Genomic DNA, 17,514 nt, shown 5'->3' on the forward strand with positions numbered 1-17,514 from the left:
CCTCAAGCCTACAATGCTGTGTGCTTGTTTGACTATTGCTGTAATGAGAGCTTTTGTGTGGTTCAATACCCACTTAGCATTGGATTTTCAGATCATGACTTAGAGACAATTACTGTCTGCTTTCAGCAAGCTGGAAGCTGAATCCTATATTCCCTCTGATTGTATCTCCAGAAGGTATATGCCAATAACAAGCTGAGTACTGATGTCACATTGATTAATACTAGTAGTGAAATATAAAAGGGTATCACTCAATGTGCAAGTTCATTGGTCAGTTTATAGCACTGCTCTCTTGGAGAGCATTCCAAGAAAGCCTCCAATCATGTGACTATACCCACAGGTCTACTTATATGTCAGCTTTACTGTTAATTGGTCCTGTGCCCAGTCAGATGGTGGAGAGAGATGTATAAGTAATTAATAATCTCCTAATTCACATTGGAAGTACTGAACATGCTCTGCCTTTGAGAAGTAGTGTCTTCAGGGAAAAGAGCCTGTAAGGAGTAACAGATCCTTACACCCTTTGGAAGAGCTTTTGGAGTCCAGAGCTTACCTTCCTTGAAATAAAGGCCCACTTATTATTGTAAAGAAAAAAGCATACTAACCAGGAACCAAACTATGTCCTGAAGCTAACCTGCTCTCTTATTTCAGAACACTTTAACTTTTAAATCTTCTAAATTGGTCTTTAAAGTTGGCAAAATAAGCACCATTGAGTCTGAGTCAAACCACACCTGGTTTGGGGGCAGCATGGAGACACATTTGTGTTTAAGTTTGGGGGCAGCATGGATAAGAAAAGGAAGAATTTTTCTCATGTTTAGTTTTTATATGTGAATATTATATGAATGCATAAAGGCTCTGACTTGAATTTTGCCACTATTGCATTGTAAAACTGATGACATTCCCTTGAAACCAGGAAATCCATTTCAGACTGTCCTATCTATGGCAGAACAGAATCTGCAAATCAACATTATTAAATAAACTTTTACTTAACCTGTCCCTTTGTGTTTCCCTTTACTTTGCACTATACTTAATAAATTTAGGGATCTGTCACAGAGGAGCCATACATTAAAATTCTAAATAGTGCCATGAAAATCTATCCATTTTAAAAAGAGCATATCAGTTTAAAAACTTAAGCAATTTCAGCTTTTCTAGGAGTATTTCTAGTACTTCAACCCATTTATTTACATGCTTAACACCAAATAGGGTATGCAAATCACAATCTATTTCCTGGCCAGCAGAGATGTATTTAGTTAGGTCTTGATGACCTTTCTTGACTTTGCATCACAAGCATCTGACAGCTGTAGATGCCATGATGTCCTTGTTTCCTTATAATGAGAGACATCTTTTTCTCAGTCAAAGGCCACAACAGATTTCAAAGCAGTTTATGGACCCAAATACGTATAATGCATTTGTAACTTTGAGTGACCTACATTTCATACAGCAATATGGCAACTTATCAGTTCACTCTCTTTCTAAACACAGCTTCAGAGTTTGGTTTTACCCATTTTGCATATTCCAAATATACGATGGCCAGATGGTACAATTCTGACTTCTGTATTCAGCCCTTGAATGTTAGACTTTCAAGCTCTCTTTCCATAGATTAAGACTACGGGAATCCTCTGGATTACAGGGAGAAAAGTGAGACACAAGGAGTCCTCTGATATTTAGCTTTCTGGCCAGCTTGGAACTCTTGTGACATTAAGCTTAACTCCACTGTTGTAATTTCCTTTCCCCTTGAAGCCTTTTCAGTAGAGTCTGGTAGAAGAAAGAGACCTTTTAGAGTTCAAATCTTCATGCTGCCTTTTCCCATATATTCACTCTTCTTCCCAAACTCTTGTATTTCAGGATAGAGCAGAAATGGAATATATACAGAGAAGGGCAATCAGTATGACTAAGGATCATATAGGGAGAAATTTTAAATAGAATAGTCCACTGTAGACTGGAATAAAAACAGCTGAGGGAGGACATGCTCAATGCGTAAGGAATTATGAATGGTGGGGAGAAAACAGGGAATGCTTATGCAGTGTTTCTCACAGTACAAAAGGTAGGTATTCTATTTTGTTTGTGTGCAACTCGGGTGTGGAACTTGCTGTCACAAGATGGTTGTGAAGGTCAAAAGCATAGAAAGGTTCAAAAAGAACTAGATACATTCACAGAAGAAAAACCTGTCAGGTATTACTGAACACTTAAAGACAAAACCACTGTCTCAGGAAGTACCTAGTCTGCAAATTAAGAGAAAGCAGGAGAGTTTACCAGAGGAAGGGGCACTATATACTTTCTTCCCTTCCTTTAAGAATCCCCAACTAATTTCTTTTAGAAATAAGCTACTGGGTAAAAAGGACCTTGATCTGACCCTGAATAGCTGTTCTGTGGTCCTGATACCCTCTTCAATTGCCTTTGCAATTCTGCAGGGAGATGACAAGATAATGGTAGACTGAAAGCAGTTTAGGGGATTTTTGCTTTTCATCTGTCTTTGCAGAAAGTATGTCTCGGCAAGGCCAACCAAAGTCTTGTCTCTTATTTCTATCCTGGCATGGATCTCAAGACTTTACTTTTGCTTTAACTGTTCTTTACAGAATAAATGATGCAAGGTTATGTTGAGCAGACAGTGCAGGATATATGCTAGCTTTATGCACAGCTCCCACTCCAGAGGGTTTTTTCTCTCTAACTCTGTAATGCTCAGCAGCACCCATCGTCATTGTGCTTTGCAGTGCTTTGCCTTGTTCAGCAAGGTCATGCTGTGGAGGATGCAGAAAGCAGCACCTGCACAGGAACAACTTCACTGAGCATTCAGCTCAGCTAGCCTCTGGTAACTCAGTGTGTAATCAGGCAAAGAGTGACAGATGCCACCCTATCATGTATGATGTGGTTACAGTCTAGACAACCAAAACTGAAAATAAACCCTGATAAGGGTCTTGTTTGTCTGAGTCTTGCTGCCCTCTGGGAGAGGGAAGGAAGGGTACCTTCCTTTGGTATCAGGTGTCATGAAGGTGCTGGTGAACCCATGCTCCAGTTACAGCCCCCTTCATTTCACGTTCTGTGACCAATTTGTCCTACATAAGAGGAGTCACAGATATAGAGCTTCCTGAGCAAAACTGAGCCCAAGATTCTTCTGCAAGTCTGGTCAGTTCAGTCATGAGGGTGTTCCTGGGAAATTTTGAAAAATCTGGCTAAGCACCATTTTAAATCATGGAATCAGGTGTTTTTCCTGTCATTAGAAGGTAACTCTTAATATTTTGTAATAAATTTTGACATTGTCAGGGACACAGCGCATCTCTTCGGTTCGCACTGTCTAGTGTCTGCAGCGTACAATGAGATCATGACCAAGCATATTGTTAAAATGGCCAAAGCACAGGTAACACGAGTGATAATGACTAATCGCAAATATATGTGGTTATGTCACAGTCTAACATGCCTTTTTCTCATACTTTTCCACTCTACCTTTGGTTCTTTTTTCGGATCTCAAAAAAGAGTGACAGGGCAGGTGTGTGTATGGGCAATATGGCTATTTGCTATGGGAAGAGATTTAAACTAGCGCCACGCTGCCTTCCTTGGCAACTGGAAGGAGCAGAGCCATAGTAGCATGGAGATGTCTGAAGGCAAGCATATGCTGTTCCTTAACTCTGCTTACCAGCCTAGACAAGACACTCGTACACAACTCCATTACTCTGGGTATCTTGAGTAGCTTGGCTTTGCTTACACGCTTCTTGGCTGTGTTCAGAGCTATGGATATATCTTGGGACATAATCTGCATTCACGTAATGCAGAAGATCAGTGGCACTGCCAGGTGAGAGTCACAAAAGCACACTGCATATCTGCCACTGCATCTTAGCGATATATAACCACTGCATCCTGTAGATACCACATCTGCAAAGGGTCCTTCTGACTTCCAGTTGGACAAGGCTTGAGCTGTACAGGGGATCGTCAGAGCCGAGTCCTAAGTAGCCACTACCACTGTAGAAGGCTGCTGGCTTTCAACAGCCAGGACGTGGCAAGGAGGACTTATGACCTGTAAGCTTGACCATAGAAAGCTTAGTTGTCTCTTTATCACAGAAGATAGGACATTTCCTTGCCATCATGCCTACACCGTAGCAGGACTTCCAGAACTTGTGACATTCAAGTCACAAGTCTTGAAGGGAAGCCCAAAGCACATGATTAAATACAATCCTCTCCCTACGCAAATCACATTCAGTGACTGACTTCAGGAAGGACATGGTTGCTGTGTATGTATGTGCTTACTATAGATAACAGAGACAAGGATTGATGGACTTCTGTTCATTTGGAGATGGAGGGCCTCACATGAAAAGGGTCAGCAAGCTGACTCATGGTGCTCTGACATACTGTTGCTCAGGAAGATTCATCATGGCTGTTTTTCCATCTGTGTAATCTTATAGGCAGATCTTAAGATGCTCTACAAAGCCTGAACACGACCTTTGTTTCTCTTACTCTGCTAACATAACTACTGGGAAAAAGTGTTTAGCAGCACAGAAACCATTTTGCTCAAAGACATTGGACAACGAGTGAAAGACAAATAAATGCAAATCTTGATGCAGTGACATCAGCATCTATGAAAACACTGTAGCTCTGGTGAAGATTTACGCTGCAAAGGGCTCCCTGTAGAGACTATGGAGAAATTAACTAGTGAGTTGATGATGCATATAGCTAGAAAATAATATAAAATTAAAAAATAATTCTGTTTCATCAGCGGCTTCCTGAAAATAAGCAATTAAATTAAATAATTAAAAATTATTATTTACTATGAATAGATGCAGTTTTATTTTTTAGTGTTCCACAGGTCCACATTATCTCTGGTACGTTGCTTCTACATTAAAAATACCTCAAACATCATCACAGTCCTTTTTGTTGTTTTCTGCTCAGGAAAACAAAATTGAAGACTTGAAAAGACAGAAACTGATCCCAATGCTCATTTCCACTAAGCACATCGCAGAATAAAGAGGAAACACATAGCTGGGGAGCAATTCATAATGACTTCAACTTAAGTCTTGACTTACAGCATCATGGTTCACTGACTACCCTGGCCACTAGCTATTACCAGTTTTTATTCCAAGGAAGGTGGCAGACACATGGTCAGAGATAAGAAACTTCAGGAACCTACTTCCAGTTTCTGAGGGGTTGGTTTACACCCTGGAATCCGATGCTTAATGGTCCTTCTGTTAGAGGTTTTGGGTTTTTTTCTAATCCTTAGTATTTTAGCTCTAGGAATTCTCTATCCATTTCCAGACCTTTCTGGCATCATTCTAAATCCTTTTCTTCAGATATGAGTTTTACACTCTGGCCTTAAAATGCAGCTATGGATTATGCGTTCATTATACATCTGAACACAAGCAGGATCGTAACACTTACAATACCCTTGTAAGTATTTGGATAAAGGACAGCCTTTGAAAGCCCAATATCCTATGGGAAATGCTATGACTGATTCACCAGGTGCCAATATTCTGTCTGGTAATTCACAATTGGTACTCTTCCAATTAGCAGCGGGAGACATAACCACTAATACTGCCAGCTGCTACCTGGACTGCCTTTCTTATCTGTCCTCTTTTTCTTTTCCTAGCCTGTTTGACCTCTTGGATCTTTTGAGAGAGATTCTGCTACAAGACAACAGCATTAAAACAATGATGCAGTCACAGAAAGGACAAGTAGCATGTCCCAGATATAAGGCAGGGAAACGAACTGCGAAGGCAGGAGTTTTGCTGGGCAGAAAGCATTTGGGGCGTGAGGAGGAAGGCCTGAGCTAGCAGAGTGGCTGTTCTCTGTCCTGGGGGCTGCCTTGTTGGGGGGGCTCAGGGCTGTGCACACTCAAGTAGGCCGAGTCGTGACCTTCTGCACCTGCCGGCTGCGGAGGGAGGCACAGATCCTGCAGGGCTCATAGCCATGTTTTTGACCCCGCTGATTTCAGAGGATGGCCAGCAGCTGCACCCATGCTGGTGTGTGGGCCTGGCTCCCTGCGTCCCTCCCTGAGCGGCTCTGCAGGACTGCGGGAGAGAGGGGCTGCCCTGCGGCGGGGCTGCAGGGTGAGGGGGACCGGGCTGGCGCGGCTGGGGACGGGAGTCAGCTGCGGGGCGGCGGGGAGGCCGGCCGGGCCCGGGAGCAGGATCCCACCGCAGCCCCGCAAAGCCCAGAGAGCGTCTCCCAGCCCCGGACGCGGGCCCGCCGCCCGACCCTGCGCGTCCACCGGCTGGAACGGCGGAGCCTAAACCGCAGGCGGAGACCGAGCGCACCGCTCCCGCTGCCCGGGGCAGGCAGGCGGGCTCTGCCGGCAACCCCCGGCCGCCGGTCGCCATGGCAACCGGCCAGGCCGCAGCCCGCCCGCCGCCTGCCCGCGCCGTGTTCCTCCCGCGGGGGCGGCCGCCGCCGCAGGGTCCGCGTCCGGCGGCGCCGTCCCTCGCTCCGCTCCCCGGCCGCCGGTAGCCGCCGCCGCCTCTCCTCCCGGCGCCGGCAAGGGACTGCCCGCGCTCCCCTGGCGGGGGAAGGCTGCAGCCGCCGCGCTCTGCCCGCGGCGGCCAGGGCCAGGCCCGGCCCCAGCCCAGCTGCGCCACCGGGGCCTGCCCGGGGTGGGAGAGGAGGAGGAGGAGGAGGAGGAGGAGGGACTCCGCAGCGGCAACAACTGACGTGTCCCCGCCATGGAGCTCGGCGTGATTCATCAGGGGCGGCGGGGCGGCAGCGGGGTGCCGCACACTGTCCCCGCGTAGGCACGGCTGCGGCGGGGGCAGCCCCACACCGCTCAGCCGCCCTCCTCCTCCTCCTCCTCGCCGCCCGCTCCGCTGCCCCCGCGGATACGCGAGGATCCCGGGGGAGGCAAGATGGAAGAAATCCTGCGAAAGCTGCAGAAGGAGGCGTCGGGGAGCAAGCACAGGGCCATCAAGGAGAGCTGCACCTGGGCCATAGGTAAGGTGCAGGGGGCGCGGGCAGCGGCGCCGGGCTGCCCCCGCCGCGGCCGGGCTGCCCGCGGGGGAGCGGAGCGGGGCACGGCCCGGCCCGGCCCTGCCCGTAGCGGTGCGGTGCGGGAGCCGCCGAGGGACAGGTTTTGTAACGGCGGGGGCAGGGACACCTCAACAAACTTGCTCCGCGCTGCCCGCCGGGCCTTCTGCGGCTGGGCCGGCACCGGGGCGCTTCAGGCGGTTCAACGCGCCCGGGAGCCCCGCGCTGCTGGAAGGGGCTGAGGCGCCCCGGCGCCCCTCGCCGCCCCGGCGCCCCTCGCCGCCCCGGCGCCCCTCGCCGCCCCGGCGCCCCTCGCCGCCCCGGCGCCCCTCGCCGCCCCGGCGCCCCTCGCCGCCCCGGCGCCCCTCGCCGCCCCGGCGCCCCTCGCCGCCCCAGCCTGCCGGGCCTGCTGCGCGGTCTTGCGAGGCAGGTGCGGCTCTCAGTAGCTGTCATGATAGTTTCTGTGTATGTTGGGGAAGGGGGGGTGTCTTTTCTATAAAAGCCCCCTCCCCTCTTCCTAAATCATCGTCAAAAACCTCTCCAGTACAGTTTTCACTGCTGGTTTATGTTTGGGCAGCTGTTTTAAAATCTGGATTTTTTTGACTGGATTCCATGAGCCCTTTTATCCTTGCCATATAATGGAAATAATGATCAATAAAAGGAGTTGTTCTTTTAAAGGAATAGGCGCTTAGGTACCTTTCAGCATCCACCCATTTTCAGAGATTGGCTGTGACTTGAAGTGCTTTTGATGCTAACTACCTGGAGCACTAGTCAGCAAGACCCTTGACTTACATCAGCATAACTGCAATACTTAAAATTGCTTTACATTTTTATTTTTCATCCATACATAGTTAGAGCAATCTGCGGTAGTTCGTACCTGTTGCTGTCTTAATACTGGCCTTTCAGCGTGATGTTCCATGAGTTGCTTCGTTAATTGGGTGTTATCCTTGCACAGCAGCCATGCTAATATCCTCTATACTGTGCCAGTTTTAGTATGTGTGCTGCTGAAGTTGTTGATAGGTGAAAGGGAGTTCACTGAGGAAAAGATGGTACTTGGTGCCTTCTCGCAGGGCACTCATTGTCCTGACAGATTCATGCAAAGCTTTGGCAACTTGGAGCAGCAGTGATTGTTATTCTGATGTAGGTATAAATTTTAGGATTGTTGGTTCAGAGACTATAGGCAGGTGCATTACTATGGTTGAACTCAAAAGTTTCTTTTAAAAGCCCTATCATTTCCTTTGGTTATACAGAAACCTTGGATTCTCCTGATGCTGCTGTCAAGATACCTCCATATCAGCTAAGGTAAGAACATTTAATGTTGACTCCTGTGGAACTATATTTGTGAAATTGAAGTAAAAATTTGAATTCAAAGTGAGGTAGACAGAGGAGGGGGCTGAAGCTATGCAGTTTCTTTAGTTTGTAGATGTACATGTCTAGGCTGGTAGTAGTGGATAATTTGCTGATGAGCTCTTGGCCTCTAGCAATGAAATGTAAGGAAATGTGTTAAAAAGGGCATGAGTGTGTATAATGGTGACACTTGGTTACAGAGAAGGGCAGTGTTATGGTCTAAAGAGTTTGCCTTCTGAATGGCAGCCTTCAGTATAAGTGCTGATGCTTCTCAGTCTTCTTAGTATGCTCTTTTTTTTTTTTTTTTAAATCTAGATCAGTTTTTGTTTGCTGAAAATAGATATTCTAGAAACGGAAAGGTTATATCATCATATAGCTAGGACACTGGGTAGGAACTAAAACAATACAGTTTCTATGCCTGCTTCTTCCTTTAGCCTGCTACATTGAGTAAGCCTTCTCCCTTCTTCCTGCCTCCCTTTGTACACCTATCAATGGGAGAGGTGGCACTGCACTCATTCGTAGAGCTATAGAAGATCTCATTTTTGAAATTCTGATTGCTATGGAGAAAGTAAACAGGCAAAATTATTCTCTGTCACTTCTGACCGAACCATTAGGAAGCAGCAAAAGAAACTAGCAAGTGCACTTTTCAAATCAGGAAGACACTATTTCATACAGCTTATGGTTAAAATGAGAAATAATTTAGGCTTGCCTTATTAGGGAATGTAATAGATGCTAAAAGTTTGCATGGATTCAGAAAGCACCTCAACAAATCCATGGAAGAAATTGATTGCAGTCGTATGAGATGCAGAAGTACTTTAGTCAGAGATGATTGAATTTATAAGAGAGTATGTAGGAGTGTTGCTAGAAATTTGGCCTGTCCTGTAGTCCTCCTAGATATCTGCTATTATCTGTGGACAGAGGTGACACTTTTTTACCACAATATTTTTACCACAATATTACTCTCTTGGGAGAATTTTTATCACCTTGTTAGTCCCCACTGCTGCTTTCAGATATGCTTGGTGCAGCTTTGTGCAAGGGAAATTAAGGATTGAAGATCTAGATATTCCAGAGCAGTTACCAAACAGGGAAGAACTAAGAGCAGTTCTTTTGCTGCTCTAAAATCCTGTCAGCTGCAGTTCACAAAGGGCCTCAAGTCAGCAGGGAATGGATGTTGCACAAGTCTGACCTGACCAGTGCCAGACACATGCATCCAACACAGGCTGGGCAGCAGAGAACAGCTGAATGAGTAATTCCCAGTAGCTCCATTAGAATAGATTATGTTTATTTGGCACTATGGTTGGACAAAACGTTGCTCTTTATCTTCCCATTTATCATGCTTCATCTTTAATACAGTGTATGGTCTCTCTGTTTTTAAGTACTATTCTCGTTCCCTATGAATCAGTTAGCTGTTATCACATTTCTTCCGTTTTCATTTGCTTACTGCCTCTTTACAGATATGCATACCTTTTCCTCTTCTTTTTCCAATGTTCTTAATGTTGTGTTTGTTTAGTTGTTTGGGTTTTTTTCACTGTAAATCCTAATCTTTTTAAATAAAGCTAATACCTCCACAGGTGTAACTATGATAAAGGAAGCTCTTAACGTTAGACTTGTTAGTGACAATGCGCTCAATATTACTGGATGTTTTACAAAATGAAGGATGCACTAAAGAATTCAAATAAAAGCTTTGGTTGTGGGGTGCTTGGTATTGTTCTGCTACAGAACCTCAGACAGTGTGGGAGATGTTGCTGTCACCATTACCCTGAGCTTACTCTTCTTTCTCTGTTTAACAAGCTACTGTCAGATTCCACATCAGTGCACTGGGCCACGTCTTGGGCTGGAATTTGCCAGCATGATGTGAAAATTAGATAAAGGTTCATCTTTGCATGGTGCTTGTTAAAGAACAGCTCTGTCACTGCTTGGTTCTTAACACTGTAAAAGACTAGCCTTGAAAATGGAGCGATGGCAATGACCAGAAATGCAGCCAAGATGGGTGCAGGATGGCGGCATCCTGACGGTGCAGCTTTCCTGCTTTCATATTTATCGGGTGCAGATAGTATCATCTACACTAACGCAGATCTGTGCCTGACTGCTTATCTGCTTTGAATCTGCCATTCACCCTTTCTGCTATAATATTTTTGATTGTAGTAGCAGAGCCTGGGGATGTGTTCTGGAACACTCCATGATACTAGAGTTAGAGTGAACATACCTATAATCTTTCCACCAAGTAACCCTAGTCTACAACTCAGATCTGAGATCCATAGCAGCAACATACTGAAAGTGTGTTAAAGGCATGCTGTGCGGCAGATAGTTCAGGAGAAAAATAGGTATTTGTGAGGTCTCTTCCAGGAGCAGCAGCTGAATGAGTATTTTGACTACTGTCAATGCAGTGAGGACATTCCAGCTTGTTTAGTAGGGAAGTTTGCTGCATCCTGAGAATATACTGGATACAAGGAAAGGGCGTCAGCACTTCTCTACAGTGTGTTTGGGGAAATTAATAATCTCGGGCACATCTGTACTGCATAAGAATGGGGGACAGATTCATGAGCTGTCATGTCCAGTTGAGACAGATACTAACTCAGTTTCAGAAATAGCAAATCTAGTTAAGTATCCCAATCAGTATTGTTTCTGTTTCTCCACAGAGCAGTGTCTGGTTTCTAGTAGCGAGTTATGCTTGGTATTATTGCCATTTAACAGGTTGGCCATGTCCTTATTTGAGGAGTTCTCCCTCTGGAACTGAAGAATGAAGTCTGCTGATGAGAATGAGAATGTGTAAACTGCATACTCCCCCCCCCCCCCCCCCCTTTTTTTTTTTACTTAAAAAAAGCCCATTTACTGGTTTTAATACCATAGTTCTAGATTGAATAGAGGTTCTTCATAGTGTTATCTTTTAAGACCATGATCCTAGTGTGAGAGTTGGGAGACAAGATATCCCTTTGCATTTCTTCAGACTATGACTAGTTGAGTTCAAGGTTTTTTTTACGTGTATTACATCAGCTACATACTTACCTCCATGATACTGTTGGGGTAGGTTACTTCTATATTCTGGCTTGCTCCTGCCCTGTCCGTAGCTTCTCTTTTGTGTTGGGCCTCTATTACTTAACAGCAGGCAGGCCACCTTATAGTTCCCTGAAGTCTGTGCAATTAATTAGGGGGTTCACCTCTAGCATTTGTATGGGAGCTGTTTCCAGCACTTGTCTGGTAGCAGTTTAGATAGCATGTGCCTGCTATGTTTGGGAGCACCTGGGGTACTTTTGCTGCAAGGGAGTGCAATGACTGGACATTCAGCCTGGAATGTCATTCTTTAATTAGTTTGATAGAGATCTGTTGGGTATATCTCTAGGGAGCTAAATGAGACTATTTTGCTGTTCAGCTTCCTTTGATGTTAATTTGACTTAAGAATCCAAATCCCAGTTAATGACTTTTAAATAATGCCCCTCACTAGAATTAATATGCAATGTCTCACTTCCTAAAGAAATACAAATCTCCAACAAATAGTGGAGTTTCCCACAGAAACGGTCAGCTCTGCCCTGAGGCAGGAATATGTGTGTGCTTTTTGAGTACTTTAATCTTCTTTACTCTTTCATACCCTTGCTTAATACTCTGATCACAGGTTAAAGTGGACCAGGATGGAAATGACCTTAAGTCAGTTCAAGGCTTTGCCATAGCTGTCCTGAGAATTCTTGAGAAGGGAGAGTCACATAACCCATTGGTAACTGGTCTGTTGTTGCCTGCCTACTACAGTGGCGTTTGTCTCTGAGCAGGTGTTGTGAAGGTTTGATGCATACGAAGTGCTTGAGGAGGCTGGGTGGATGACTTATAAATAATGATTTGGATAAAAGGAATTGATGTGCTGGTGTTTTAATTGGTGGATTGGTCACATGGAAAATGGCTTAAGAGACCTTAATGTTGTCTGCTAGCAAACCATTGTTTGCTCTAAGTTGGAGTTTATTCACTTCAGTATTTTCAAGACAACAAATTCTGCCCTAAAGCAGTCTACACTGAATAAATCTGTCTTGGCTAATTCCTGACTAGTTTCTCCTTTGTGATTTTAGAGTCTGAAATATGATCCATGAAAGGTAACTGAACAGACACAAGAAAATGAGCCTTGAAAAAGAATGTTTGATCAGAGCAGTTTAATACTCATGAGGATTATCTGCATATCAGTGAATGAAATAAAAGTCTATACAGTGCTTGCCAGTCACATGCTGCTTTGAAAAAACTTGTGTTTACCAGAATTTCTTAAGAGTGGCTTATGTAATTAAATCATGCCTTATAGGCTACATAAAGCTTCGTGGCTTGCTGTCAGCATAGACTTGGTGCTGCAAAGAGGAGGTTGTCTGGGCCTTCTGAGGGAGGCTGTGACTTGGTGGGTAGTTTGGTTGTTGTGTTTTAGTATTGCTGTCCTCACCTTCACTGGAATCTGGAATCTTATATATAGAATTTCTTACCATGTCCCTGCCATGCTTCGTTAGGAATTTATTATCATTATTATTATTATGCTAAAGAGATTTTCTCATAGTTCTAAGACATTTCCAAAAATTTCCAGGTGTTACTACTATCCTGTAATTACTTTTCTTTTGTTCTGATCAGAACAATGGGAAGTTACACTGTTTTGCCCTTTTGTCAGTGTAGCAGAAGCATCATTGCCGACTTGAGTTCGAGCTGTTTTGTGGAGCTAGTGTGGCTGTTGTCTCTTTATTCCCACAATAGTGTGGCTGAGTGCAGAAGATGATGCATAGGCAAGACTCTCAATAGTATAAACTGCGGTTCATGCTAGTTTAAAGTTTGCCTTTTGGACTTTAAAGTAATGGCCATGAGACATGTTGATGACTGAGCCATTCTGGCATAGTAACTGATATAATTTGCATTCCTTCAAACAAGAACCAGAAGGGCTTTCCAAATGCTTACTTATCTCTTCAGCATAACTGCATACTGCACCTCTGTGTACCTAAAAGTTGCAGAAAGTAATTGAAATCGAATGGAGGTACAGGCTCAAGCCTTCAGAACACTGACTCTGGGTGCCTAGTTGGAAAAAGATGGGTCTTGGCTTTCAGAGGTGCTGAGCATTTCCAAGTCCTGTTTGTGCTGGTAGGAGTTCCTGTGTTCATTACTGCAAAAGCTTGAATCCCTCTGGTATTTCACATTGGCCTTTCAAAAATAGCCAATATTTCTGGAGTTACAGCTGGAAAGTCAGAAGTCAGTGGTGAGCAGGGTCCTCTGTAATAACTAGTTTATGTCTAGTTCTGTCTGTCCTGTTTGTCTCCCAGTCCTGTTCATCTTGGTGCTAGTTTCTGAGGGCAGTTTGTGAACTTTGGGAAGCCGGTGCAATGAAGAGCAGTCAGAAACAAGTAAGCCTTAAACTTAGCTGAACTCTGAAATACTATCCTCCTTGCATTTTTAGGTTTTCCTATAGTCATGGGAATTTGGGGATGAAAATGGTAGTTCTACTCTACCATTTATTTTTTATGTCTCTAGCTTTGCATTTGACATACTTCTTGAGAAGCAGCTGCAGCTTACAAACTCTTAAATAAAACATACTCATTTAATTTACATGTGCTCAACAAATAATAAAAGCAGTAACCATGGTGTGATCGTCACCAAACATCCAATACCACAGAGACTTTCAATCTACTTAGCTTTGCAGATAATTCATCCACTTAATCTTGAGGCTTGGGATGCATTTTGGCTTCTCCATTGTGAAGAAATATTTGTGATTTTACTATTCCATTCTTCTCCCATCTACTTTATTTTGTTCATGATTTCTGTTAGTTTCTTTCTATTTGAAGTGTGTAGATAGGGAAGCTGATACATGTAACAGATCCCCTGACCAGAAGAAAGGAGCAGGGAGGTAGGAATAACTGTCTGTGATGGGTTTTGTTGGAGTTGTTTTTAGCATATCTCTATTTTATTCTTTTTCATTTTTAAAATACTTCCTGTACTTGCTGCCACAACCCAGCATTAAGTGCTCCTGTGCTTTCCTCCTGAACATGATTGCTGGGTGTGTGACTCATGCTGCTCAACCATTACACGGTCTCTGTCTGGCATTCAGCAAGTGGACGATGAGTTCCCTGGCAGGCATGTGGCCAAGAAGAGATTCTAGTGGCGGTGTAGATTGCTGAGCTGCATCTCCTGTGTTGCCAGTTTATAGGCTGGATCCAGACTTTTGGGGCATTTATGTAGCTCTTCTGGTATTTGGAATGGTGTATATACTCTGGTCTTGGTTTGAAATGTTGCATTCCTAGGTCTAATTTTGGAGGCTGAGTGAGGGGAGGAGATTAGTGTTTAGGAAGTCAGTGTGGCACTGTCTGATGCAGTATTTGGATCAATCTGTATGTTTAATCTGGGGTATGTAATTGGTCCTGTTTCTTTTCTGATGGGCAGGTATTTTTATCTCAGTAGAACCTTGCATCTGTTCTGGGACCCCAAAAGACAGCAGTGTTGCAGAGGAAAAGTGTGTATATAGTCAGTTTTCATCATGCGTTTTTGAACTCTTGCTGTCAAGACAAGATTCCAGAAGTGTTGGAAGGCCTCTAGATCTAAGAATCCATAAAAACCTGTCAGCCAGGGTTATGGCTCTTGAAGGTATCAAAGAAGGTGTGGTATTGTCTTGGGAAAACAAGCATAGTTTTTGAAACATTATTTCTGTTGCTCTAATTTGTGGGTTGGTTTTTTTTTTTTATTTTATTGTTAAAGTGAAGTGCTTGCTGTTTCTGAAACTAAATTTCTGCCCTTCTTGACATTCTTTGTAGCGGTGAGCCTTAATTAATATTCACCACTGCTTTGGGTCTTTGTTCCTTTTATGGATTCTTCTGAAAGTTCATTCTAGATTGGTGACAGAAGCCCACAGTCTACTGGGTTTGGCTGTGCTAAAGTTGGTTTTCTTCATGGGAGCTGGTAGGGTGGAGGTGCAGAGCAGCTGAGCGGGGCTGAGTTGCCTGTTGGGGTTAACCCCCAACATTCAGTTATTGTGGGATGTTTATAATTCCTTCAGTACAAGAATAGCACCAGTAAAAGAAGAAAGCAGCCATAATTTTGAGTGTTTGTCTGACTTCTAATGACAAATGCAACTAAAATATTGCCCTAAGGGTCAAAGGATGATAATAGGATAGCAGTGTGTGTTTGTTTTAAACATTTGATCACTTTCTAGTGCTTGCAAAGAAGAAGAAAGTGAGAACATTGGAAGGCTGTTGATAATTGCCTTAGAGAATGAAATATGGTTGAGGGAGGGTAGGAACCAGGGAATGGAAGAAGAGAAGTGGCACTGAAATGGAGAGGACTGGTTTTTTACTTAATGAGGCTTGACTCTGCTGTGGTCTTTGTGTGATGCTATGCAAGTGGTGACTTTTCTTTGTTTTGAAAATGAAGGGGTGAGTGGGAATAAGGAAAGTTTTCTCACAGTTTTTTTTATTTACATTGAAAAGTATTTTTACTCAAAGCTGCAGGAAATACACTACCTTTGGTTTCCTTGAATGTTTGTTTGCTTAAGAAATAGAATATGGTAAGGTGCAGTGAGTGTAAAATTACATAATGCATTGCAAATGTGCGGATAGTTTTTAACAACCATCCCTTAGGTCTGTCAAAATTCAGCATTGCACTCTTGTGAAAGTTGAGTGGTTGTTGCAGATTGCAATATTAACCTTCAAAATGTAGCTAGTAATGACCAGCAATACACCTCATCCTCCCATTTGTTCGTCAAACCTTTGTAACTAACTCTATGCCATCCAGCTGTAATGGAGAAAATAAGGTCATTTGTAAGATGTGCTATAGTACCTTTGTGTCTCTTTCCTGTCCCCTCAGTCCTACCCAGTCTGTAGGATCTACCCAGCATTGTAAAACTTCTTCTGATGGAAATATAATTCTTGTAAGGTGCTTTATTTGTTGTTTCCAGTGTACTGAAATTTTGAAAGAAAAATCTTTTCACTGGAAAAATCCTTAGCTTCCCTTTCAGGCTTACCAAATACAGGGAGGAGAGGTTTTGTGAGATAGCTTGATAAGCTTTCAAAACTGTAGACTGAGCAGGTCCAGTGTGTGCTCTACCTAAGGCCAGGAGGTGTACGCTAAGGATGGGTGCTCTGCCTCTCAACTCATCTTCATGCTGTATTTCAAATGATAATCAATAAAATCACCTAAAGGATACAGATTGCTTTATAATGAAGACCTTGTGAAGTTTACATGTGTCATTAAATTCCTGGAGTAGAGTTAGTAAGTGACTGTCAGACCTTGTGCACAAAGGACAAAAATCTACTGGGGTGGATGTTCTAGTGAGAGTGATGATAACGTATCACAGAGAGATTACACTACAGCTTTGGAGACTGGAAGCATCCTGATTATTATGTTGGCCTTGTCCACTTTAATATTGTGTAGAATCTTTTGGTTTTTCTCTCCTCTCAAGCAAAGGTACATAGTGTACTTACAGTTTTTGTTTTGTTTTGATTTCATCTTGACAACAGTGTCAGGCTCCTATCTAGGAACTTTGTGTAGAAATCAAGATGTTACTAGTGAGTATAGCAAGGAAGAAAATGACCTTAGAAGCGCTCTCCAGCTGAGTGACTGTGCTGAGCTCTTTAATTACGATTGTATGAATTCTTGGTCTTGGCTGCATTAGGCTGGATGAAAGATTAAATAGTTCATGTTTGCCTTTCCTATGACTAAAGCTATACTTCTGCTGTTATTGGCAAATCCATTTCTCTTGGAAAGTATGTAAATAACAAACGCTGGAAGTGCCACTGTGTCACTCTTTTAATACCAAACACTATGAAATTACAATCTTATGCAACAATCCAGGCTGAAAAGTGGTTAAAGTTCTAACTAACAAACTGTATGAAGTTACATTAAGGCATTATTCCTCATTTCCTTTTCCCTATGTCATTAAGTATCCTCTGATAAGCAACTTGTATGCTTCCCTTCCAGAGGCAGGTTCATTTAAGTGTTGGGAGAAGTGTTTACTTTGTATCTTGATTTGAAAAGCAGAAGGATTGAAGGGAAGAGGGAATACATGAAGCAAAGAGAAAGGAAAAATGAAATACTGAGCTGGTGGAGGGACCCAGAGGGAACTCCAAGAGAGAGCTATGTCAGCAGCAGAGATGAGGGGGAATTGGATGTGGAAAGAACAGGAGAGTTAAACCTCAAGTGAGATTAAAAGAAGCCTTTCCATTGTAACTGGATAAAAGTGAAGAGCTTTGTACTATGTGTGGAGAAAAAGAGTGAGACCTTTTTAAAAAAGTAAGCTGGAAG

General features: G+C 43.6%; 1 protein-coding gene across 4 annotated transcripts in view; it reads left to right on the plus strand.

Moving 5' to 3' along the window:
- The first annotated feature begins 6,588 nt into the window (after positions 1-6,588).
- ARFGEF3 (ARFGEF family member 3) overlaps positions 6,589-17,514 on the plus strand; it is a 96,726-nt gene continuing 85,800 nt past the window's right edge. For all 4 annotated transcript variants that reach the window (XM_055810551.1, XM_055810553.1, XM_055810554.1 and 1 more), the window contains exons 1-2: positions 6,589-6,900; positions 8,184-8,235. In XM_055810551.1, the coding sequence (XP_055666526.1) occupies positions 6,816-6,900; positions 8,184-8,235 (137 nt within the window). In that variant the 5' untranslated portion in view covers positions 6,589-6,815. The remainder of the gene's footprint in view (positions 6,901-8,183; positions 8,236-17,514) is intronic.

This window comes from Falco peregrinus, chromosome 7 (genome assembly GCF_023634155.1).
Source record: "Falco peregrinus isolate bFalPer1 chromosome 7, bFalPer1.pri, whole genome shotgun sequence".
Lineage (NCBI taxonomy): Eukaryota > Metazoa > Chordata > Aves > Falconiformes > Falconidae > Falco > Falco peregrinus.